Source organism: Aulonocara sp. 'chitande type north' Nkhata Bay, linkage group LG2 (genome assembly GCF_057382095.1).
Source record: "Aulonocara sp. 'chitande type north' Nkhata Bay isolate Kocher_YH1m ecotype deep benthic linkage group LG2, A_spYH_male_GT1.1, whole genome shotgun sequence".
Lineage (NCBI taxonomy): Eukaryota > Metazoa > Chordata > Actinopteri > Cichliformes > Cichlidae > Aulonocara > Aulonocara sp. 'chitande type north' Nkhata Bay.
In genome coordinates, this window is record NC_141345.1 from 36,827,615 (window position 1) to 36,852,635 (window position 25,021).

The 25,021-nt window shown below is 44.0% G+C and overlaps 1 protein-coding gene across 4 annotated transcripts; it reads right to left on the minus strand.

The window, feature by feature from the left end:
- Window positions 1-381: 381 nt before the first annotated feature.
- Window positions 382-24,649, minus strand: ugl (ureidoglycolate lyase). 4 transcript variants are annotated; one of them, XM_086261467.1, is made up of 18 exons: window positions 24,569-24,649; window positions 24,422-24,470; window positions 24,011-24,116; window positions 23,194-23,233; window positions 21,499-21,623; window positions 21,209-21,427; window positions 20,526-20,616; window positions 19,855-19,931; window positions 19,566-19,676; window positions 19,421-19,480; window positions 18,594-18,750; window positions 16,282-16,480; window positions 10,077-10,155; window positions 9,892-9,984; window positions 9,469-9,541; window positions 9,314-9,381; window positions 6,551-6,675; window positions 382-1,344 (listed from the first exon to the last, which is right to left on the minus strand). In XM_086261467.1, exons 5-18 carry the CDS (start codon window positions 21,613-21,615, stop codon window positions 1,179-1,181), a joined length of 1,635 nt encoding a protein of 544 aa, XP_086117593.1. In that variant the 5' UTR covers window positions 21,616-21,623; window positions 23,194-23,233; window positions 24,011-24,116; window positions 24,422-24,470; window positions 24,569-24,649; the 3' UTR covers window positions 382-1,178. The 4 variants fall into 4 exon arrangements, with proteins under 4 accessions (XP_086117593.1, XP_086117597.1, XP_086117585.1 ...); XM_086261471.1 differs by lacking the exons at window positions 24,011-24,116; window positions 24,422-24,470; window positions 24,569-24,649 and adding an exon at window positions 23,773-23,997; XM_086261459.1 differs by lacking the exons at window positions 23,194-23,233; window positions 24,011-24,116; window positions 24,422-24,470; window positions 24,569-24,649 and having other exon boundaries at window positions 21,499-22,991.
- Between the last annotated feature and the right edge of the window lie 372 nt (window positions 24,650-25,021).

Here is a 25,021-nt window from a genome sequence, read left to right on the forward strand (position 1 = left end):
AGCACTGAGGGAAGGACACGGAGACGAGAGCTAATAACAAACAGCCTCAACTAGAAATACAGATCAACTCAACTAGATAACATAACAGTGACGATTAAACAAGACTCAAAAACCCATCAACACAAAACACTGGGTCAACGATCCAGGCACCCTAACAAAGGCTTTTAGGATCTGCTGATAATAACAAATTACAGTCAGTCCAAATGTGAACATTGACATCCAAGAATGTCCTTTATTGGTTAGATACAGAGTTGTACTGTCTGCATTTTAGACCAAGAACACAGATGGACTGAAGGAGGAATCCTCCTTTGTCCAGTCTGCCGGGGCAAACTGTGTGAAGTGTGAAGAGTGGACCCAGGTGAGGTCATACCACAACTCAACTTTAACTGAAGATGAGCTTTTTATTGAGGCAGGAAAAGGTACAAAAATAAAATGGTGAACACAATGCAAAACTAAACAATGTCCTAAACTGGGTAAACTAGAAAGGAAACATGAACCATGAAAAACCCCGCTGAATAGAAAAACAGACAAGAAAAGCTCTAAACATTGCAATGTGGTATGGAAGCATGAATGGCCTGGAAAAACTGCAGACGATCAGACAAGGAAAGCCTGAAAACACACGGACTAAATACACACAGGAAGATAATGAGGGAAGTGGGAACACATGGGGAAACAGCTGACACAGATGCACATACCGACGTTACAGGAGAAACGTAAAACTAAACACATCGAACACAGGAACACAGGACCTCTTCAAAATAAAACAGGAAACATAATGAGACGCAGACACGACAACATGAACTTGACAACACAAGACATGCAGACATGAAACACATAAAGGACAAAGGAGACTTACCACAGGGGCTGAAAGCACAAGGGGAATCTAATAAACAAAAGAACTTAGATAACCTAATGAACAGCCATCTTTAAACAGAGGGGGGCTTATAACACCATGTGCCACCTACACTACAGCTCTGAGATCCCTTCCCAGGTGCCTCAACCCCCACTCACATCTTGCATCTGATGACCTCGATAGCTCATAATGGTTTGACCTGAAACATCTGGTAATAGTGGTTCAGTGATCCATTAAAGGACAGTCTCAAGTAGGGTTTAAATATCTGAGCTGTCAGATGTGTCTATCCCCCCCAGCACACACAGAGGTATATAGTGCCACAGCTTCACAGTTTCGATCGCCTCAGGTCTTTGTCCAGAGCTTGCATGGGTTCAGCGTTCTGGGAGCTGAGGAAGGTGTGGTCCTGGTTCAGGTAGGTAGTGATGAAGTCTGGAAAATGTCTCTTTGCGATCACCTCCTGGAACATGTTTGCTGCTGTGTGTAACCTCTGTCTGAAAAAGAAAGATAAAATCCTGAAAATAGCTTATTCAGACTGCCCTCTGGCAGAAATGTTGCAGCTATCTTGCAACGATAAATGGTAAATGGGTTGGTTTTTATATAGTGCTTTGCTGCTCTGAGCACACAACTTGCATCAAACACCCACTCACAGATTCAGACATTTTCAGTGCACTTGTATAAGTGTTTTCTGTCTATAATTGACACACATCCATATTCTGGTGGATGCATCGGAGAGCAACTTGGTGTTAGCGTCTTGTGCGAGGATATTTGGCATGCAGATGGGGAACGAACCACCAACCTGCTAGGTGACCTGCTCTGCCGCCCTATTTTATCAGAGCGAGAAAAGAAAAAGAAAACATCATCTTACATATGCTATAACATGCACGTTTAGGAAAACCAAAACCTGCAGGTTTTCGATCTCACCCTGGGTCAACACACCTGAATCGCATGATTAGTTCATTACCAGGCCTCTGGAGAACTTCAAGACATGTTGAGGAGGTCATTTAGCCATTTAAATCAGCTGTGTTGGATCAAGGACACATCTAAAACCTGCAGGGACACCGGCCCTCGAGGCCTGGAGTTGCCCACCCCTGGTCTAGTGCATCCTATGCCAAGGGAGGCAATAAGCACTGAAGCTCCTTTCCTTAGTATTTGGAGAATTGGAACTTTAATCATGATCGCCACACAGATACTTTCAGGTCGTGTCTCTCAGTTAAGAACCTTCCTAAGCCAAATGGACTATTGGAACTGTTTCCATGAAAGGGTGTACGTGGTCTACAACAATGCTTAGGAAGGTGGTATGTGTCAAAGTAACTGCAAAAAAGCAAACAAAAACAAAACAAAACAAAAACTAAAAGGTGAGTTTGCATCATAAGCAAATTAAGGATGTTCAGAAATTATAGGTGTCATGGATGTGGTGTTTCAGTGAAAACTCTAAAAGGTTATACATGCATCATGAATTTGAAAATTAACCAATGGGCTGCTGTCAGTGCTTATACAGCTGGTGCACAGCTCAACTGACCCATCGAGTTTTGTCGTGCAAAAGCTGTTGCACAATAAAATGTGCAATCAATACACTGAAAAATAGTTGCATGTTTAATCAACTGGGAATTTACCCAAATGTATTTATTTAGACAGAGATCTTGACAGATATATATATATATAGATATATATATATATACAGGAACATCTGTGCCGAGTATAACCTGGAAGTCCTGAGGTCAAAATGGGAGATGCCCCCAAGGGTGGTGGAGAATGACCGAGCTAAGATCCTGTGGGACTTCCAGATACAGACGGACAAAATGGTGGTGGCTAACCAACCGGACATAGTGGTGGTAGACAAACAGAAGAAGACGGCCGTAGTGATCGATGTAGCGGTTCCGAATGACAGCAATATCAGGAAGAAGGAACACGAGAAGCTGGAGAAATACCAAGGGCTCAGAGAAGAGCTCGAGAGGATGTGGAGGGTGAAGGTAACGGTGGTCCCCGTGGTAATCGGAGCACTAGGTGCGGTGACTCCCAAGCTAGGCGAGTGGCTCCAGCAGATCCCGGGAACAACATCGGAGATCTCTGTCCAGAAGAGCGCAGTCCTGGGAACAGCTAAGATACTGCGCAGGACCCTCAAGCTCCCAGGCCTCTGGTAGAGGACCGAGCTTGAAGGATAAACCGCCCGCAGGGGCGTGCTGGGTGTTTATATATATATATATATATAATTCCCCGCTCGCGGAACACACGCACACACATATACACTTACACTGATAAGCACTCACTCATCCCCCCTCCCCTTCCAATGCCTTCGATGCTTGTTGCCTCCTGGGAACACGAGGCGGGTCTGGGCCCGCGCTGGAGAGTCGGCGCAGGCAGGATGGCTGCTGTGTTGCCTGGGGTTACTCCTCATCCCCTACCCACCTCTGTTGCTGGTCACATGCTCTATAATGTTGTGCTGTGGACATTTATGTGCTTTCTGTGCAGAGGAGTTTTTTTGTTTCCTGTTCTCATGCTGTCCTCCTGTAGCCCAGCATGAGTAGAGGTCTCTTTTTTTCCTCTTGTACTTTCCCATTGCAACTAATCTAAAATGCCACTGCATGTGGCGAATAAAATTTGAACTTGAACTTGAACATGTTGATGCCGTCCAGCCCCACGCACGGGGCGATCCGCGGTAGCTCGTTAACGGAGATTTGCCGTGTTGTGGCGTTAACGTCATTTCAGATTAACGCTGACAGCACTAGTGGGAACACAACGAATATGACTGCACATTTACTCCGACAGCATCCTAGTGCAAAGACAAGTGGAAGCAGACAAAAACAACAAGCACGCATGCTACAAACTTTACCCGAGTGATTTAGACAGCCGTTAGCACAGGATTCTCCTTATGGGGACCTGATATGTTTAATATGCTGCTGAGAATATAGCCCAGAAGAAGCGTATAGTAGAGCTTTTATTTTGAAAGAGCCATTTCTCTGTAATAAACTCTCTTTTCCAAAGATGAGGGATTTCTCCATCAGATAGATTTATTATTTTATTACTTTGTTGTTTCAGCAACATTACATTTAAAAACTGTACTTTTGAGTTAAAATATATATTTATAATTTTAATAAATGACAAATTAAAAAGGCATGAACATTTTTTTGTATCAAAAAAATATCAAAAAATATCGTAAAATAAATCCGCTTGGCATCTTTCTTGGCCTTAAGACAACAATTCTGATGGCTAAAGATCCAAACGGGACACAAAAAAGGAAAAAAAAAAACAAAAAGAAAAAGTATCGAACCGAACTGTGAATTTTGTGTATCGCTACACCCCTAATATATATATATATATATATTGTCAGCTGAACGGTAAGAACAAGATCCGGGCCATCAACACGTACGCCCTGCCCGTGATCAGGTACCCTGCTGGGGTAATAGGCTGGCCAAAGGAGGAGATAGAAGCCACTGACATTAAGACAAGGATGCTCCTTACCATGCATGGAGGGTTTCACCCCAAGTCCAGCACCCTGAGGCTGTACGCTAAGCGGAAGGAAGGGGGCCGGGGACTGGTGAGTGTCAGCACCACAGTCCAGGATGAGACAAGGAACATCCAAGAATACATTGGGAAGATGGCCCCAACTGACCGAGTGCTCAGTGAATACCTCAGGCAGCAGAAACCCAAGAAAGAGGAGGGAGACGAGGAACCATCATGGAAGGACAGGCCCCTGCACGGTATGTACCACCGGCAGATAGAGGAGGTGGCTGATATCCAGAAATCCTACCAGTGGCTGGACAAAGCTGGACTGAAAGACAGCACAGAGGCACTAATCATGGCAGCACAAGAACAAGCTCTGAGCACAAGATCCATAGAGGCTGGGGTCTATCACACCAGGCAAGACCCCAGGTACAGGCTGTGTAAAGATGCCCCAGAGACAATCCAGCACATAACAGCAGGGTGCAAGATGCTAGCAGGCAAGGCATACATGGAACGCCATAACCAAGTGGCCGGCATAGTGTACAGGAACATCTGTGCCGAGTATAACCTGGAAGTCCCGAGGTCAAAATGGGAGACGTCCCCAAGGGTGGTGGAGAATGACCGAGCTAAGATCCTGTGGGACTTCCAGATACAGACGGACAAAATGGTGGTGGCTAACCAACCGGACATAGTGGTGGTAGACAAACAGAAGAAGACGGCCGTAGTGATCGATGTAGCGGTTCCGAATGACAGCAATATCAGGAAGAAGGAACACGAGAAGCTGGAGAAATACCAAGGGCTCAGAGAAGAGCTCGAGAGGATGTGGAGGGTGAAGGTAACGGTGGTCCCCGTGGTAATCGGAGCACTAGGTGCGGTGATTCCCAAGCTAGGCGAGTGGCTCCAGCAGATCCCAGGAAAAACATCGGAGATCTCTGTCCAGAAGAGCGCAGTCCTGGGAACAGCTAAGATACTGCGCAGGACCCTCAAGCTCCCAGGCCTCTGGTAGAGGACCGAGCTTGAAGGATAAACCGCCCGCAGGGGCGTGCTGGGTGTTTTTATATATATATATATATATATATATATATATATATAACAAATTTTAGCAAAAGAGGATCAAAAGAACATGGGTGCTCCATGTGCCTTTTTCTTCAAGCATTTTTCTTTTTTACTTTATTTCGGAGTGCACCTCAACAATAACATTTAACTAATTAATCACAGTTTAGCTAAATAAAAGGACCTGGCTTGCATCAGTCACATGATGACCTGATGACTATTAACCAATGCCCACTCTTGATGTCAGAGCACCAGGATGCAAACTTGTGGCCATAGTATATACAGTATTCTGGAGAATACTGTATGTGTTGTGTGTGTTCTATGTGCATGTATTTTTTGTTACATTCTTACCCTACTATGGCCACCTCTTTCCTTTGCCCTACTAATATTCCAGTTTCACTTTATTTCTCACAGTTTTTCAATCTGTTGCCTTATGGTTCAAAGTGCTGACACCAATCTTTACATTTTATTATTATTTTATAACACTTCCTTAATCAGCTACCATCTCTCCTGTGGACTTTTTAATGTCTACAGTCTCAGATCAACATAACCCTGCCCTGCAGCACTATCAGCCGCAGGAGCAGCAGCAACATTGCACCCCAGCAGGTAAACATGGGCTACGTTTGCTTTGCATTGCCCCCACCTGATGACTCTGTGATGCAGTTCCATATTAGAGTCCTGATGAATGTGGTTTGTTGTTATTCAGCCTGGTTCTATGTGCCCCTTTTAACTTTGAGCACCCCCCTTCAAACATCTCTGCACAGCCCTGACCAACACTCTTGAAACAAACTGCATATTTGTTGATTATGGCTCAACAAAAATTATTGGATGACAGAAAAAAGAAATCATGCGACTAAGACAAACTCGGGTTTCATTAAATCTTTCTGCAGTAAAAGAAGCAATAGAAAGGTATCCCAAAAAAATCTGTCACTTTTCCATTTTTTCCACATTTTCTGTGACATTTAAAAGCATTAGTAGCATAATTTGACAAATCTTCTCCATGCTGAGATTATGGTGAAAACTCTCATTTAATCAAAAAAGTTGGTGCAAATATCCTGGGACACAGGATTCATCAGTCAATTAAAAATTAATTATTATTTACATTAAGAAGGCATTAAACATATATATTGTATTCTTCAATGAAGGATGTCACTGGAACCACTCACCTACCATATCCTCTTCAAAGAGGGTGCATTTGCTTACCTAACAGAGCCACAGTGGGGACTGAGGTCCATGATGAGCTCCTTGATGAGGTCAGTCACCAGCTGCCTGCTCACCACCCTGCCATCGTCCTCCAGCCGGGTCTGATGACGGACCCACTGCCACACCTGACAAAGACACAAAGCAAAACATGGTCTTATGATCTATGATCACGGCTCATGTTAAGTTGGCTCCTCCCATTAAATGGTAAATGGCCTGCATTTGTATAGCGCTTTACTTAGTCCCTAAGGACCCCAAAGCGCTTTACACATCCACACATTCACACCCTGGTGATGGCAGCTACATTGTAGCCACAGCTGCCCTGGGGCGCACTGACAGAGTGTGTGGAGGTGCACGCAGTTTCCCCTCTTCCATGGTGTGAACGAGTGCATGTCTATGTGTATGCTGTGACACAGGTGGAGACGGCGGATTAGCTTCCACTTCTATTGGGTGGAAGTTGGTAGATGTGGATTGCATGATTGGATGGACTGCGGTCTGTTAACCTCCAGCTGACAGCCACTTTGCATCTCTGCACCCAACACAGAGGCAGCAGTTAAATAATGTTTGTAAATACGTATCCACAGTACATACAGAACAGCTGGCAGCAGATTAGTAGCAGTGAGAAGTGTTTTTTGTTGATTTTCTTTTCTTGGTTATTGCTTATGGACCTTGAAGATTTGTTATTCAAATCTTTGTTGTTTTGGCATTGCTCACCTCTGAAGCAAACACACTGCTGTCTGGCATCCTGAATTTTTCTGCATTGCTGTCCTTTACTTGAGAGTGGGGAGTTACATTTCATAGTAGGACTAGGTTACCCCTAGCCCAGGGGACACTAGAGTAGATGGAGTTTAAGTTTGATAGGAAGATAATCTTACACACTTAACAAACTTCATGTGCCTGTATCCTTAAATGTCAAGAATAAAATAGCTGAAGGAGCTCTGTGCACAAAGCTGGATGAAAGGTGTTGTTTGGTAAGCAAGCTCCTGTAGAGGGAATTCAACTGGGTGCTGTTGCTGGTAATCTTGCCCCACTGCCTAAATCTCCGTCCTCAAACAGGTACATCTACAGTGGAGCCACAGCTGTGTGCATAAAGGAGGTGGAGTTAACAGGAGCAGTTTGAGGTCAAAGGCATTCATGTGTAAGAGATGAAGATGGAGCAGCTGTATGCGACAGTCTTTCCACCTCTCAATCAGCCCTTCTAAAAACTGGCCAAAGAACATTTGCTCTTTAAAACAACTAATGAGTGCCAGAATCTTACAGGCTGAAATTTGAGAAAAACTTCCACCCAGACCTGAGTGCCCAGTAATTCAAATACGGTGAAATCAGTGAACGGTGAGTGTGAAGACTGTGGAGTGATTTGTGGTCCAGAATGTGTTTTGCTTTACTCAATATTGAAATGCTTCTTGAAACTTTGTTCTGTACATGTTTTATATGAGATTTCCAGCTTATTTTGTATCCAGTATTACACCAAGACCCTTATGTTCATGAAGTCTTTCAGTTTCCACACAATCTAGATCAATCTGCACTTTGACTTTAATTGAGGATTTACAAATAACATCATTTTGGTTTTACATAGTTTGTTCCTGTCAAACTATACCCAGCAGTTCCATTAGATTACCCCAGAACAAAACTATTTGTGTCATCTGAAAATAAAACCAGTTTTAATATATCAGATACTTTACAAATGTATTTTTATAAATAAGAAATAGTTTGGGGCCCAGTACAGAACCCTGGGGAACACCAGAACAATGTCCAGCACAACAGAGCCAGCAGTGCACGGGCAGCAATGCATTTCTTACTTGGAAATTCCGACACACTTCACATTTAAAGAAGAAAGGGATGAAATCTGACCGTGCAATGCAAACTCTGTTTGCCAGCAACCAAGCTGCTCTCAGCGTCAAAAGACTCCAACCTGAAGAAACATCTGGAAGTACGTTCTTTTTAAAAAAAACTAACATTAGCCTACTGCAGCTAGCTTGTTTTAGTTGTGGTAACTACCTGGGTTACGTGCCACTTCGGTATCTTGGATGTACTACTGCTGTGTGATTTATTACTATTAATGAAGGCAGCATTACAACCTGCTAGCTGCAAATAATCATGTGCAGTTCTGAAAGCAGACAGAAAGAAAACATATTACTGATACAGAAACAGTTTTCTGTATGAGATCGCTGCAAAAAGTGCAGCCTTACCTAATGTCCACCTACTGTTACTCCACCAAGTCTAACAGTCTGCAGTCGATGAACTAACCTCAGCTAACAATGTTAGCTTGGTTGCAGGTAGCCTTCAGTAACAGTAATAAGTCACACAGCAATAGTACATTCATGTAGCTGTAAAAGGCAATATATGAAGTAATCCAAAGTATTCAGAACACATTACTCACATTAAGTAACTTCATGGAATATGTTACAAACTACTTTTTTACAAGTGACCTTCCCAACACTGACTACATGAAGTAATTAACCCACAAGCAAAACCTATTCAGTGATACTTTAAAAAAAATGCTGCTAAAAGGAGAAAGAAGCATGCCACATGACACTGAATGAAAAACAAAAACAAACAAACAAACAAATTACAGGGTGCATCTTAGTCACTGTGTTAAATATGTATCTATTAGAGCAAATTTAAAAAAGAAATGTGCTTGTTTCCCAAACAACATTGTCAAAAACATTTAAATATATGCTAAATACTAATTACTTGTGGGTGTAGATCAAGCTCTACATGAATCTCAGCAACATATGCTCTGTGGTGCTCGCTTTGAGAACTCACCTGCGATCTAGAAATTTCTGCTGTGGCAGAATCTTCAACCTGGCCTTTGTAGAAGAAGTGGCCTTTACCTTAGAAACACAAAATGGTATCAACATACATGTATATAGCATTTAGTGCATTAAGCATTTTTCCATGGATAATATAAAAGTACAAACCTGATAGCCAAGCATTAATAAAGAGCACACCAACTGCAATGTTATACTTCAAACCATTAAGCGTGACTCCTCCCTACGAAGAATACAGCACACCAAAACGTTTTATATATTATATTATATATATAATTCTAATTAAATATCTTTAGGAAAAGAACACAATGTTTGATTCATCATCTAAAATAAATGAGGCAAAGTGGTTATTCTGTGGACAGAAAACTATATCGTATGCATCTGGTATAGAGGATGTTTTCACTCATGCCTAACATCATCTAGATGTGAAAGCCTCCCTCTTCCTGTTGGATGAAGTCTTCCTACCCACACTAAAATCTGATGTATTTCAATCAATTAAATGTAATGCTAACTGTAATATTACTGTTAAAAGTTTGAGGTGTGTTCTGCAGTTCACTAAGAGCAACCACTAACTGAAGGCATGGATAGCAAGTCTTCAGGAAATACAGTCACGTCATTTCGGAGCTGGTCAAGCTGGTTATCTCCTTCGGTGTGGCCCTTGAAGAGCTGGAAAAGATGAAGAATTGCCACACACTTTCACATTTGCCAATCACTGTAACTTTATATGCATATAAAGCTTTATATGTGTCAGCGCTCACTTTCTGCATGGGCTCAACCAAATTTAGGTCATATACCATGAAACCATCCACACCTGCAGTAATCTCTAATAACTTCAACCTGAAAGGTGGAAAAACACAACTGGATCAGCGGACATCACTGAATATGTATTCAGATTGTATGTATTGTCATATTTTCATATGCTATACCCTGTGGGGAAAACAATAATGAACATTTCTTGAGTTTAATAAAATGCACATATACCAAATACAGACGTTATACACACACACTTATCCACGCACACTGACACACAAACACACACTGTAAAATGTAAATAAAAATAAAATGCTATTTGCTAATCTCAGAAACCCATATTTTAGTCACAGGCTAACTGGCAACATGTCAGTAACATGGCACGTACTGGAGAAGTAAAGAAGTAAAGATGGGGGTAGGTTCACCAATCTATAAAAAAACACCATCTACAAATTCTGGAACAATTTCAGAATCCCAGGAAGTTGATTCTGTTCATCTGGAAGTATTATTTTCTGTGGGAGAAACATCTGTCAGTCATCCAGGGGACTTTTACAATTTCAGTTGATGCATGCAATTATCCAGGTAAGGAAATCACAAAGTGGGCTCTGTTCGTTGGATATGAAATGACTGGGATTTTAATCCACTGGGGATTAAAATGGGATCGACTTTCTGAGATTTCCTTACTTGAGTGGTTGAGTTTGCATCAAGGTGATTTCAGAAGGTTGTGAGGACTTGAAGACCTTAACTACAGTACATAATCAAAGGAGAAGTCGAGGTCTTGTCAGGGTCTGGAACAGGTCGGGTGGATTTTTCTGGCTGCTCCTTCCTCCCAGCCTGTGTCTAGCTGTGTATTTGACCAGTATATGTTGACTGGTATTTTTAATGTGTCTTAGTGTTTCCTGTTTGTTTGACAGTGTCACATCCTATGTTCAGTGTGTTCAGTTTTCCTCCTCTCTTGCCATTATGTGTATTTGCCTCAGCTGTGTTCCCCATATGTTTCTTCTTCCTCCTCCCTCATCACCCTCTTGTGTATTTATGTTGTATGTTTATCCCAAAAGGTTGATTCTGTTCATCTGGACGTTTTCAGTGGGAGAAGTGTTTCATCACTCATCCAAGTGACGTCTTCAGTCTCAGCTGACTGCAGGTTTCAATCTTATAAACAGTACTTTTGCACAATGACTGAAACCAGCCCACTGAAGGAACGATGGGTCATTAATATGCAAAGTGGCATGCCCATCGATGAACAACCACTGACCAAAGCCTTGCCAGCTGGAGAATCAGCCGAGCCTGTCCAGCCCCCTGCAGCCTTCATGCCACCACCTGCTGCAGAGGTCAAGGCAGGCGGTCCCTCGCTGCCTGAGCATGAGGGACACCCATCACCGGAGCCTGTTGCAAGTCCTGTGCAGGCCTGACCAGAGAAACCAGAGCTGGATGGGTGAACCCCCTGAGAAGGTTCGTCACCTCTGCCGGGCCCCTGTGAAGTACCGTTGGCCACGTGGTCGACCACCAACCATGACACTGCCACTGACAGCTACTTCTCTGTCTATTTACGCCCTGTGTTTTCCACTTCCCACACCCATGTGCTGTGAGTTTCTCCATGTTTCTGGTTTCCCCTCATGGCTCCCTGTTCCAAGTTTTAGTTTTTAGTTTCCAGTTTCTAGTTTGTTTTTCGTGAGTTTATTTTTTGAGTGTCTTTTGCACAGCACAATAAAGCTGCTTCTTTAAGTTCATCCCTCTGCATCCTGCCTGCCACAGCACCAAGCATGACAGACCCAACCCTGCTGACATCTACTGAAAGAAATCCACAGAGGCTCAGAGTGTCAGAAGTACATACAGGGTTAAAAGTATTCATAGATTTCCATTAATATTTGTTTAAATGTGCTTTAGCAAGTTGTACTTCAACAGAAGCTTTTGGCAGCCATCCACAAGCTTCTGGTGTATTTCTAGCTTCATATATGACTAATAAGCATAGTTCATAAATTTTCAATGAGGCCTAGGTGGGTGCATTGGGAAGGCCATTCCACAAACTTAATGTTAGCCTGCTTTGTCCGTTCCCATCACAGTTCTGATGTGTAGATGAGTAAGTTGTTCTATTGGACCACCCGGTTATTTCCAGGTTTTGACTGTCAGCTGTTGGATTAAGGTGAAATGGAAGAATTCAGAGTGAAAACTGTTTTATTCATTATTCTATCCCCTGTGCACCAGAATCAGAATCAGAATCAGAATCAGAAAGGGGTTTATTGCCAAATGTTGAGCAGGTTTACAACATTAGGAAATTGCTGCGGTGCTTCAGTGCAAACATAGTGTCATAAATAGCACTTAAATAGACATGGAAAAATAAAAGTAAGAATAAGAATTAAAAGTGCTACGTAGAAAGATATATACATGAGTGCAGGTGGTGATCAGTGCCAAACATGGAATGATGCAGTGACACAGCGTAGGGTCATGTGTTAGTGGTGGGAACAGTCATACGGTTATTGTTCATGTGTCCAACAGCAGAGGGGAAGAAACTGTTCTTATGGCGAGAGGTTCTGGTGCGAATGGACCGGAGCCTCCTGCCTGAGGGGAGCGGGTCAAACAGACTGTGTCCAGGGTGAGAAGGGTCAGCTGAGATCCGAGCTGCACGCCGCAGTGTCCTGGAGGTGTACAGGTCCTGCAAAGATGGGAGTCTGCAGCCAATCACCTTCTCAGCAGAGCGCACAACACGCTGCAGTCTCTGTTTGTCCCTGATAGTGGCTCCAGCGTACCACACGGTGATGGAGGAGGTGAGGATGGACTCGATGATTGCAGTGTAGAACTGCATCATCGTCCGTGTTGGCAGGTTGAATTTCTTCAGCTGCCTCAGGAAGTACATCCTCTGCTGGGCTTTCTTGATGACGGAGGTGATGGTGGGCTCCCACTTCAGGTCCTGGGTGATGGTGGTACCCAGGAAGCGGAATGAGTCCACAGAGGTGATGGGGGTGTCAGTCAGGATGATGGGGGGGGGCTGTGTGCTTCCTGAAGTCCACAATAATCTCCACTGTCTTCTGGGCATTCAGCACCAGGTTGTTGTGGCTGCACCAGGACACCAGACGTTCAACCTCCCTCCTGTAGGCAGACTCATCCCCGTCCGAGATGAGTCCAATAACGGTGGTGTCATCTGCAAACTTGATTAGCTTGACAGACTGGTGGGTGGAGGTGCAGCAGTTGGTGTACAGGGAGAAGAGCAGAGGAGAAAGAACACAGCCCTGAGGGGAGCCGGTGCTGATGGTCCGGGAGTCCGAGACATTCTTTCCCAGCCTCACATGCTGCTTCCTGTCCGTCAGGAAGTCAGTGATCCACCGGCAGATGGGATCAGGCACATTCATCTGGGAAAGCTTGTCTCGGAGATGGTCTGGAAGGATGGTGTTGAAGGCAGAGCTGAAGTCCACAAACAGGATCCTGGCGTAGGTTCCTGGGGAGTCCAGATGCTGCAGGATGAAGTGTAGGGCCATGTTGATGGCGTCGTCTACAGACCTGTTGGCTCTATATGCAAACTGCAGGGGGTCCAGGAGGGGGGCCGTGAGGGTCCTGAGATGGGAGAGAACTAGGCGCTCAAATGACTTCATGACCACAGACGTCAGAGCCACGGGTCTGTAGTCATTTAGTCCAGTGATCCTAGGTTTCTTGGGGACAGGGATTATGGTGGAGGACTTGAAGCAGGCAGGCACATGACATGCCTGCAGTGAGGAGTTGAAGATGCCAGAAAACACTGGGGCCAGCTCGTTTGCACAGTGTCTGAGGGTGGCAGGAGACACGCCGTCTGGGCCAGGAGCTTTCCGAGCATTCAGACTCTTAAACTGCTTCCTCACATCTGCTTCATGAATATGAAGAGTTGTGGTGGGAGGAGGTGGTGTGAAATCCTCTTTTGATGGTGGGCTCCCAGTACCACCAGTACCACTGTCAGCAAAACAGTCTCAGAGCATGACTGTACTGCCACTATACTTGGCAGCTGGTGCAGTATTCTTAGGTTTGAAAGCTAAGCCTAACCCTAGTGAAGCTAACCCACTTCTTCTTCTCCTCGTTGTTTCAGTGACACCGGTGTTTCATTTCTAGGTAAGCTTGGTGGTTCCTGGGTTGTTCCTGAACATCCTAACACATTTTCTCTCATATAAGGGTGGCAGTTTGGGTCTTCTTTCAGACCTTGGCAAAGTGGGGACACACCCCAAAATGTATTTTTATGTACAATTGTTTCAATTGATGATCCTGGAATCTGCAGTTTTAGAAATGGACTGTACACTTCTGGATTGGCCTTCCCAAAGCCCCAACTTCAACACTACTGAAAATGTGTAGACTACGCTTATCCTTATAAACCAGGAAACCAAATCATTTAAACTCTACCAATTCTGCCAAGGAGAATGGTCAGGTATCTAGCAAAAACAATGCCAGGAGCTTGTTGATGGCTAAAAACAAGCATCTAGTCAAGGAGTAATTTGTCATTGCTAATCAAATATTAGTGGGGTGCATATAGTTTTGATGCTTTATGTATATTTCTGACGCTGTGTGGATCAAACAAATTTAAATATTAGACAAAGATAACACGCAAGAACTATGTGTTTATTTTTAAGGGGATAAGTCCAAACCTACATGTCCCTGTGTGAATAGGTATATAAAGGCTCCGAACCGTAGTAAAGGGACCTCTGGCTAATACGTCGGGCTCGTAGCCGAAAACTAGCTTTACTTTGTTGTCTGGGTCAAGTTTTAGAAAGAGGCGTTGAAAGGCTGCTCCAATGGAGCTTATTGTTTCAGAGGAAAACAGGAACACAGCGTACAGTCGAGTCTTAATAGCTTACTTACAACTGGGCTCGTCAGGCTCTCTTCTTGGCTGCAGTGGTTATTATTATATTTACTTGCTTCCAGCTCCCGTTTCTGCTCGGTGACAGCTCGTACTTTTCCTTTCTCTCCCTCCTCGCTCACAGACACATAACGGGTATGGCAGTCCATTCTCCCTGCAGCACGGACTACACTGCCCATCAGGCTGCATGCTTTAGGGCGATGCCTGTAACACTCTGCCTTCATATTAAATCATTTTTGTGAATAATTCTTTAACGTATTTCTTCACGTCATTATGCTTCTGCAAGCAGTGGTGACATGGGCGGCGAGATTGAGTCACAGACATTAGAGCCTCTTAATGCGTGTTTTGTTTGGGTTTCCACCAGCGTGGAACCGAAAACAGAGAGGGCATAGCCGAACATATGAAACAGGAAAAGACCGCCGTGTAATCCCTTTATTTCAACGAAGTAACTGTATTCTGAATACCACCTTTTTAAACGGTAACTGTAACAGAATACAGTTACTCATAGTTTGTATTTTAACTACGTAACGGTGGTACATGTATTCTGCTACTCCCCAACACCGGCTATGAGTCTTTCATAGTGCATTGGAGGAATTCTGACCCACTCATCTTCATAAAATTGTTGTATTTCAGCCACATGTGAGGGTTTTCAAACATGAACCACCTGTTTAAGGTCATATAACCTAAGCATATCAATTGGATTCAGGTCAGGACTTTGACTAGGCCACACCAAAGTCTTTATTTTGTTTTCCTTGAGCCATTCAGAGGTGGACCATTCTCTTGCTGCAGGACCAACTGCACTTTAAGTTGAAATCACAAACAGATGGCCGGGCTTTCTCCTTCAGGATGTTTTAGTAGACAGCAGAATTCATGGCTCCATTTACCACAGCAAGCCACAGCCCCAGACCATCATACTACCACCACCACCATATTTTACTGTTGCTATGGTGTTCCTTTTCCGAAATGCTCTGTTACAGTTACGCCAGATGTCACGGGACACGCATCTACCAAAAAGTTAACTTTTGTCTCGTCAGTCCACAGAGTATGTTCCCAGACGTCCCAGAAGTCTTGGGGATCATCAGAATGTTTCCTGAACTGAGACGAGCCTTTATGTTCCTTTTGCTCAGCTGTGGTCTTCGTTTTAGAAATCTGCCATGCAGGCCAGTTTTGCTATTTCTTATGGTGGAGTCATGAACAGTGACCTTAGCTGGGGCAAGTCTTCTGTACAACACAGGGGGGGATAATTTTTTTTACACAGGGCCATGTAGGATTGATTTTTTCCCCTAAATAATAAACACGTTTATTTAGAAACTGAAAAACACTTTTTCACATACAGTCTATGTACAAGCCTGCATGTTCAGGCTGTGAGCATGCAAGTATCTAATGGGAGATATTTCTACCTTGTGACAGAAGCCAACACTCTCCTGTAGGTGTCACTGAGTGGGTCTTCAGGCAGCAGCAGGGCAGCCATGCCTCCAGTGGCCAGTGCTCCTCGCCGATGACATGTCTTAACCAACAGATCCATGTAGCTGCGCAGAAAATGCTTCTCCATGTTCACGTATTTATGGCGGTCAGGCAACAGGAAGGCTGGTCGATGACCTGGAGAACTTCTTCAATTCAGTTTGACTTTTTGATCATGTTCTTTGTTGTACACTTTATGTACTGTGAAAAGTTGCTGGACTGTTAAGAGTTACTAAAGTTTCCGCTAGGCTGCGGTTTAACTCTTAAGTCCCAGGAATATTGACTAAAAGGAAATCTAAAATATTATTTTGTAGTCAGATTTAGATTGGAAACATAATATCAAGATTATTATATTATCTGAAGTACTATGGCTTTAATATCAATATGGAAATCAGCTGAATTTCAGTAGAAGGTCTGTGGTTTCACAAGAATTGGTGCAGAAATGAAGGAAAAAACCTAAAATGACAGGGGTGTGGTCTCTAGCTCTGCTGCAGTGGAGGGGTGGTGCAGGGGACCTGAGACGAGAGAGCTGCAAAGCTGACTGTCTGGAAAAGGCCTCGTGCCAAACCACAAAGAAACATTTCTGTGTGTCCAGACTTTTCACAGTCCGACCCTCAGGCCACGCCGCCCGCGCAGCCGATTTAGTTGCTGGCCCAGATGCTGGCAGAGATAGTGGCCATGCAACGCGAGCAGGCAGCTGCCCAGAAGGATCAGCTGCACAAGCTGCGGAAAAAGGCTGACGGGCAGATGCAGGTGCTGGAGCGGATGGTCAGGGTGACCCCGTTGCTGCCCCCCCTTGCTCTGGAGGTGACTGTGCACTGGATGGGGAAAGGTGATGACCCACAGGTTTTCCTGAAGGCATTCTGGGCCACAGGGGAGGTGCGCCAGTGGCCTGCAGCAGAGTGGTGCACCGCGGCTGCTGCCGCTGTTGTCAGGGGAAGACCAGACGGCACCGCCTGCCACCAGCCTCACGAGGTAACTTCTGGGACATCTGTCCGGCTGTGCTGGATCGCCTGGAAGATCATTGCTGGTGGTTCTGGGCCAGCCAGATGAAGGGGGATGACCGGCCATTCACGTGGGCCTGGAAATTGCATGATGTGATGAGGTGGCTGCAGCCTGAGCCATCAGAGGGTGAGGCCCATGTGTTGGCAAAGGTCAAGCAGTTCGTGGAGAGGCTGCCCGGTTCCACTGCCATTGGTCAGCGAGCCTGGAGGCTGCGCTCACCCTGGCTGTCCACCTGGCAGCCATGGCAGAAGGAGCAGAGTGGGGCGTTCTTTCCCACTCCCACATCCACCCCCGAATGTCAGTTGGTTAGCCAGCCGGCCATTGCAAAAACGCCTTTGCACTCACTGCGATTAAGGGCGATCCCATTTAAACGCTTAGGTATGGACTTAATCGGGCCATCACCAGAGTGCAAGTGGCTATCACTTTGTATTAGCTCTGGTGTATTATTAACGCGATATCCAGAAGCATTGCCACTGCACACCATTTCTGCAAAGAGTGTGCTGCAGGCACTGTTTCAGTTCATCTCCTGGCCGGCATCCTGAAAGAGATACTGACTGACCAGCACCCATCATTCATGTCTCACACACTAAAAGAGGTGTATAAATTAGGGGGCATTAAATCTGTTCGGACCAGCGGCTACCATCCTCAGAGTGACGGGCTGGTGGAGCAGCTCAATAAGACTTAAAAGTCCATAAGTTCATTCACAAGGATGAATGAAATTGAGAGTGCTGGCTAGCCCCTCTGTTGTTTGCAGTGCTGGAGCTGCCCCAGGCATTTGGGCTACCACTTGTGAGGCGTGCAGGTGCGCCCACAGGCGCAGGACATGGCTGCCATTGGATCCTGCCCCATCCCAAGACCAAAAAGGAGGTTAGGCGGTTCCCTCAGCCCTTTGACTGACGGGTCTAGGTTTGGCCGGATGCGGCCCCGGCCTCAGTGAGGCGGTGTGGTCTCTGGCTCTGCTGCCATGGAGGGGTGGTGCTGGGGGCTCAAGGGGCAGCGCAGGAAAGGCTGATGAGGCAGGTGTTGTGCTAACGAGGTCTCCTTCCTTTTAGTAACGCCAGGGACCTGAGACTAGAGACCTCAGAGTGTGGAGTCAGATGCAAAGCTGACTGCCTGTAAAAGACCTCGGTGCCAAACCACAAAGAAACATTTCTGTGTGTTAAATAAAAGAAACAGAAAACAGTCACCTGAACGCTGCGTGGGGTCCAGATTTTTCACAGACTACAATCTAGAATTTTCAACTCACCAAACTTATTGACAAAGGAGGCTGAGTAATCCCAGATGCCACAGTTGAGTCCTGCTGAATGCTCTTGCAGCTCATAGAGAATCTCCTCCATCTCAAAGGCTGCTAACACATTTTCAATCAGCACTGTGGCCTTGATGCTGCCCAGAGGAAGACCCAGCTAGACACATGTGAGACATGGATTCAGTCAGATACGTATAGAAGCAGTCAACAATGCATCCAGTCCCTTTAGGCTCTAACTGTTGTGGTACTGTCCTGGCTAGCATGTCCCTGTAACACTGGGACAAGAACAGAAGGATCACGCTTTGGACAGTTTACACCAGGCTACTGGAGAGGAGAGTGCATTGGTTAGTCAAAGAGTATGTTGCACTAACAGCCTGCGTTTTGAGATCTGATGTGTTTTCAGATTCAACATAATTCTATATACCTATATATAACTGTTATATATACTTGGTACACAGTTCCTGGGGTTCAGTAGATCCCAGGAATGACATGTGTCTGTCCAGAGAAGTCCCAGAAACACCGAAGATGCTGCACATGGCCTTCAGTTCACCTCGGCCTCTTGTAGAGGGCCTGAGGTTAAAGGATAAAGGAGCTTTTAGCTTTTCAGCTCCATCTTTTTTCTCTTTTGTTTGTCAGTCTTTATCAACCACTTCTTCCACATTAAACTCTCTTCTACAAGGTGCATGAGAGCACAGGGAAGGTAGGTGGCAGGCCGGTGTTAGGCTGCTGTCAGTGCTTGTAGGGCCAGTGCACAGCGGCTACAAGCCAGAAACACAAGGCATAGTACAAAAACAAGTTTATACATAAAGACCAAAAACAGTGCAAACCTTCTGCTGTGTCCAAACAAATATTTTGTTCCAGAGTCTGGCCTCCATGTAGCCCTCCACCTACAGAACAAAGGATAACAGTGCAAACCCAGATAAATGAAATCATCAGCATGTTTGAACATATGTAGGTTTGCACGTGTGTTACTTTGGACAGGTAGAAAAAGGGTCCACTCTTGTGTTCGAACAGTGCCTTTCCACAGTGAAACATGAGGAGCCCAAAGTCAAAGAGCGGGCCAGGAGCTTCTTTCCCCTCCACCTGACCACAGAAAAGCACACGTGTTGTTTTCCTCACCAGTCCTTTCATGTATATGATCCTTAGTACCACTTCTGTTATTTCAGTGAATTTGTGCCCCTTATGTCTGTGTATTCAGACCACATTCGATTGCTTCCAACAAAACAACCACTGTAACAAACTGATGAAAATTCAATACTACCATCATGTTGTGCTCCACCATATTCCACGCACGGGGACGCAGCATCAGCACGGGAGCCTGAGATACATGTGGAACATCTGCAGACGAAGGACGCCAGAGGAATAGCTTATGAGAAAACATGGTAAAAATAAAAACAGCTTTTTTAAAGGATTTTTCTACGGATTTACAAGTTAAAACTTCAATGTAAAAAAGTCAAAGGGTTACTCTCAGGAGCTCAGGGAATTCCAGCACAGTGAGAGGATGAAGGACACATTTCCTTGCTGCTAAATATTCCACATTCAAGTCTTATATCAAAGTAGGAGTGGACGAGAACAACAGAAACAAAGTGGTAGCCCGGGTCATGTGGCCCATAGTGTGCAGAAGTCACCAACTTTCTGCAAAGACAGCAGCTACAGACCTCTAAACTTCACGTTCAGATTTGCTCCTTCTCACAAATGTGTTTTTGGAAGAACGGTAACATATTCCCATAAATATACTCCTAAACCTTCTAGAAGTTCAGTGTAGAAAGATATCATATTAAACCCTATGGATTAAGCCTGGCTGTCACTCAAGCTCATATGTATGTGAAGGCAGACGAGTAAAGACAATATAATGTTCTTTCTTTTTACTAAGAGTGTACGGACTGTGTCTCTCAGAGTAAACTGAAGATAAAGGTGAAGTAGAGCTCTTACTGGGAAACAGGTTATGCACTGCTTTAAAAACATTGTAAATGCCCCTGATCTGGTTGTAATACGTCGGGCAGTTTCCATCATCAAAGTCAACCTGCAGAAACCAAAAAGAGCTCTGTAAGAAAAAAGTCAGCAATGACTCAGAAGAAACAACATTAATATATAAATTTAGGTAACGATGTCAGACATGATTATAAAAAATCAATATTAAGAATTCGGTTTTTTAACAAACCCAGACTGTGCAGCTGGGAGGTGAACAGTGTTCAAACTGGTTGGCAGACATTCGATTAAACGGTCTAAGAGGAAACTAATCTAGCGAGGGTGTTGGTTCTGGTTCAGCTAACTCCTCCCCATTTTATTCACCTGTTTGAAACAACCAAATAAATAAATTTCACCAATGTAAAACACCTAATGTGTGACCAAAGAAGACCAAGGACTGTTGAGCAACTATGATCCTACAGATGGTAAATTCTGTTGTTTTAAACACTTCATGTTCTGTTGTCAGTAAAACAGGTTTATGAAATTAGCAAATCATTACATGCTGTTTGTATTTACAAGTCTGACCTTTTTTGGAATTGTGAGTTTGATAATGCTGAAACCAACACAAAACACACTGACATGAGCAAACCCAGTGTTAGCAGTGAACATTACACCTTTAGCTCTGCATTATTGCACCTGTGTAGCACCTGTATGCCTTGTGCTGGTGACAGAAGAGCTTTAATGAAGTGCTCAGTATCGCAGGGTGCCAAGTCTCCAATATCTACATGTCTCTTTTGGAGCCTTGAGGGGACGGGAAGGACCTTCCAGTCTGGGTCTCTCCTGATGTGTCTGGTACTTTCCAGGAAGCTTGGCAGATCACCTGTGAGATCCAGCTGGGCCTTTTTAGACACTCTCAGCTGTAGAATCTGAAGAGAGAATCACCCTGACTCAAACAAGTCCTTCGTTTATTCACAAAGAGGTTTTTTGGCTGTCCTACCTCGTCCACCTCCTCATCAAATGTGGAAATCAGCTCATGCAGGAAGTGGAGGGAGTCAGTGGTAAAAAGAGTTGCACATTCTTTTTCCAGGCCTAAAGGAGAAGGACACAGCTCCATACTGGACACTGGACAAAAAGGTTTGTATTCAGCACCATTCGAAACGTCCCTGGGATTCCCCCCCCCCCCCCCCATAAAGAAAGGTGGTGTTGCCAGTTAAAATGCAGACCAGTAAACAGTCTGTTGTCTAGTCATTTAAGCAGCAAGAAAGGTTATTACTGTACAGATATATTTGTATCACTCAAAGGTAAAGATAACATGGCAGCCTGTGAAAACAATCTGTGACAGGAGCAAAGAATCCGTTTTGGCTTCGGTGTTATCCTTTTCTCAGGACGCCGCTCAGTGTGTGCGCTTGTTTGTGGGGCTGAGAGTAACCACTCCTTGTAACCCGCTGCATAAAGTCTTTGTGTACAGAACCAGATTAAATATTACTGAACATTTTTCAGTTTCCCAGCAACAGCTAGTTCAAGCACAGTGTGCTGATGCTACTAAGTACTTTTTGACAGAGTGCAGCTTAGTGAAGTCAGAAGTGCAGCGTCTGCATATTTTCTGTAGAGGGACGCACTGCTTCATAAGTGGGCTCCACAAGGTGGCACAGAAATGAAAGGTGACTGCAAGCAAGGTTTACGATGGCTTCTGTTGGCAGAGCACGAGGTTTAACCCTAATTACTTGGTGTTTGGTCAAAGGCATGAGGACCTTTAGCAGTGCTGCAGAATCAGGGGTCTCAGATGAACTACCTGTGAATTTCATAGATTATGTTAATGGTTTCTGGCACAAACTATGTGGCAGGCACTCAAAACAGAACCTGGAAAGGTTTCAGGTCAGGATGAAATATTTCAATGAAGCAGCAGTTTAATGATGGTGACCAGGTCCTGGCTTTGTTTTGCCAGTTGTAGGAACACTGTATGAGTCTCTGGGCCAAATACTGTGAAACAGCAAACGTCAGAACAGAATGATCTCATATTTCTCCAGACCGCAGGAAGAAACGTTTGTCACGTTAATTTGTTGAGACCATATCATGTTTGTGCTTTATCTCTTGGTTCATCAGGCTCTGTAGACTCTCCTTCCTCAGCAACAGCTCCACCTTTGACTGCTTGGACAGCAGCACAGTCACAGTCACACATTTGTGTGGGGCAGGAGCACCAGGTGGATCTTTGCTGCACGGTCAGTTGAAGAATTCAAAAAACGTTTGATGAAAAGTAATGAAAGTAGCAGCCAGGTCCTTATCAAATCCAGTTGATGAATGAATTATCGTTAAGTGTGACAACCTCTATAACATCAAAAAGAGTTACATCTGAGACTCGTTTAACATGCTATCAAAGTCCACGGCAGTACGACCAGAAAAAGACCAAACAGGGTTTGTCAACATTTCAGCTTGTAGCTCTGCAGCTGTTCATCATGTTCATTATTCACTTGGATTTTATTTAAAGATGAGAAGAGAAGAGAAGAGAAGAGATGAGATGAGATGAGATGAGATGAGAAGAGAAGAGAAGAGAAGAGAAGAGAAGAGAAGAGAAGAGAAGAGAAGAGATGAGAAGAGATAAGATAAGATAAGATAAGATAAGATAAGATAAGATAAGATAAGATAAGATAAGATGAGACCATCACCAGCAGACAGTTGTAAACTAAACACAAACCTTTGTTTTGGCTGAATGCAAAGTTCCCGAAACTCTGAGTCTGTGAAAAGAGAACAACAAACGAAATTTTTTGACTGACAGAAAAGATACAAACAAAATAACTTTACAACACGAGAAGAAAGGGAGGACTGAGGCTGTAAATGTACACATGAGGGAAACCAGAATAATGAGATGCTGCTGGAATTAATCCAAGAAGACAAATGAGACAGAAGCTACCAAAATAAATCAGGAAGTAACAAAAAGAGCAACGGAAACAGAGAATTAACAACACACAGAAGACAGTAGGACAGGAAGACTGAGCCTCTGGGACTTAACTCAAACAATTAGCAATAATTAGTTATATAAGGAGACAGAATTAAAACCAAGCATAAAAGCGTGAGGGGAAAAGCTAAAATAAAACACTCAAAATGACCAGAAGAAAGAACTAATTAAGCAGAAACATACAATAATAAACACAAATACAAGAGTAAAGGTTAATGGTAGAAGAGGGTAAAGGACCCAGCACCATAACAAGTTTCTCAGTTATTTGATTTTGGCTTCATTTTTGTTGATGAAATAATAACACAATATTTTACACACTATGCAGTTCTGAGAAAAATAATCATTTCATTTCAAAAACAGACACGTTGGATTACTGTGCAGCCTACAGCACAGTAATCCCAGCTGGAAATGCTGCACCAAGATACAGCTGCTGCACATCTCATGAAGCTGTTCAAACTCCATAATGACATCTCTCCATCGCTGCAGCCGTTTTGCTCGTAAAGCTACATTCAGTACGGTGCATGTCTGTTTAGCTGCAGAATAAAGGAGTACTCACAGACGTGCAGTGACGGTGCTCTGCTCACTCCACAGACGTGGACTTTGCTTTGACGACTAGTTAAACAGCAACACAGTTGTTTGTATTCAGAGTTGAAAGTCCTTAACTACAAGTGGAAATTCAGCATGCAGCCAGTCAAACATACAGTAAACACTATTCAGTCACATGCTCAAATGAACAATGTTATTTATGTGTAATGAGCAAAACTGTGGTTTTTCTGGACAGACTGGACAGTTACTCTTGAGTTTGGCATGTAGTGGGTCAAGTATAAAGAACAACACTCATGTTATCTGGATGTTATCTGTTTTTGCTGGACAGTACTGAGGCACTCTGTAAGTTGGGGGAAATGCCTTCCTTCTTGTAGTAAGTGCGCAGGGAAAACATACAATACAAATCAAAAAACACACCAACCCATTTGAATCAAATAGCAGCCTGGAAGGGAGGTGAACCATAAAAGGTGCTACAAAGAAAAGCAGATGCACCATCAATGTCAAAAACACACATTTCAAAGGTGAAAATACGGTTTTACAAAAGGAGCACATCATGAACAACACTCACCTTTTCCATAACGTAGGGTTAGAGGGGTGTCCTCATTCTCATTCTGTTGTAATGCATTCGCCCTTTTCTTCATTCTCACGTTTGCCCCATTTCCTCTCGTCACCTTGCACACATTAAATAAGGACTTTGTACAGGGTGGGTCATTCATATGGATACAGCGTAACAACATGGGAATGGTTGGTGGTATTAAAGTCCTGTTTGTGGCACATTAGTATATGTGAGGGGCAAACTCCTCAAGATGGGTGGTGACCATGGTGGCCATTTAGAAGTCGGCCATCTTGGATACAACTTTAGTTTTTTCAATAGGAAGAGGACCATGTGACACATCAGACTTATTGGTAATGTCACAAGAAAAACAATGGTGTGCTTGGTTTCAACGTAACTTTATTCTTTCATGAGTTATTAATAAACAAATAAATGTTCCAGTTCTATGAAGCTTTGAGTATTTTGGAT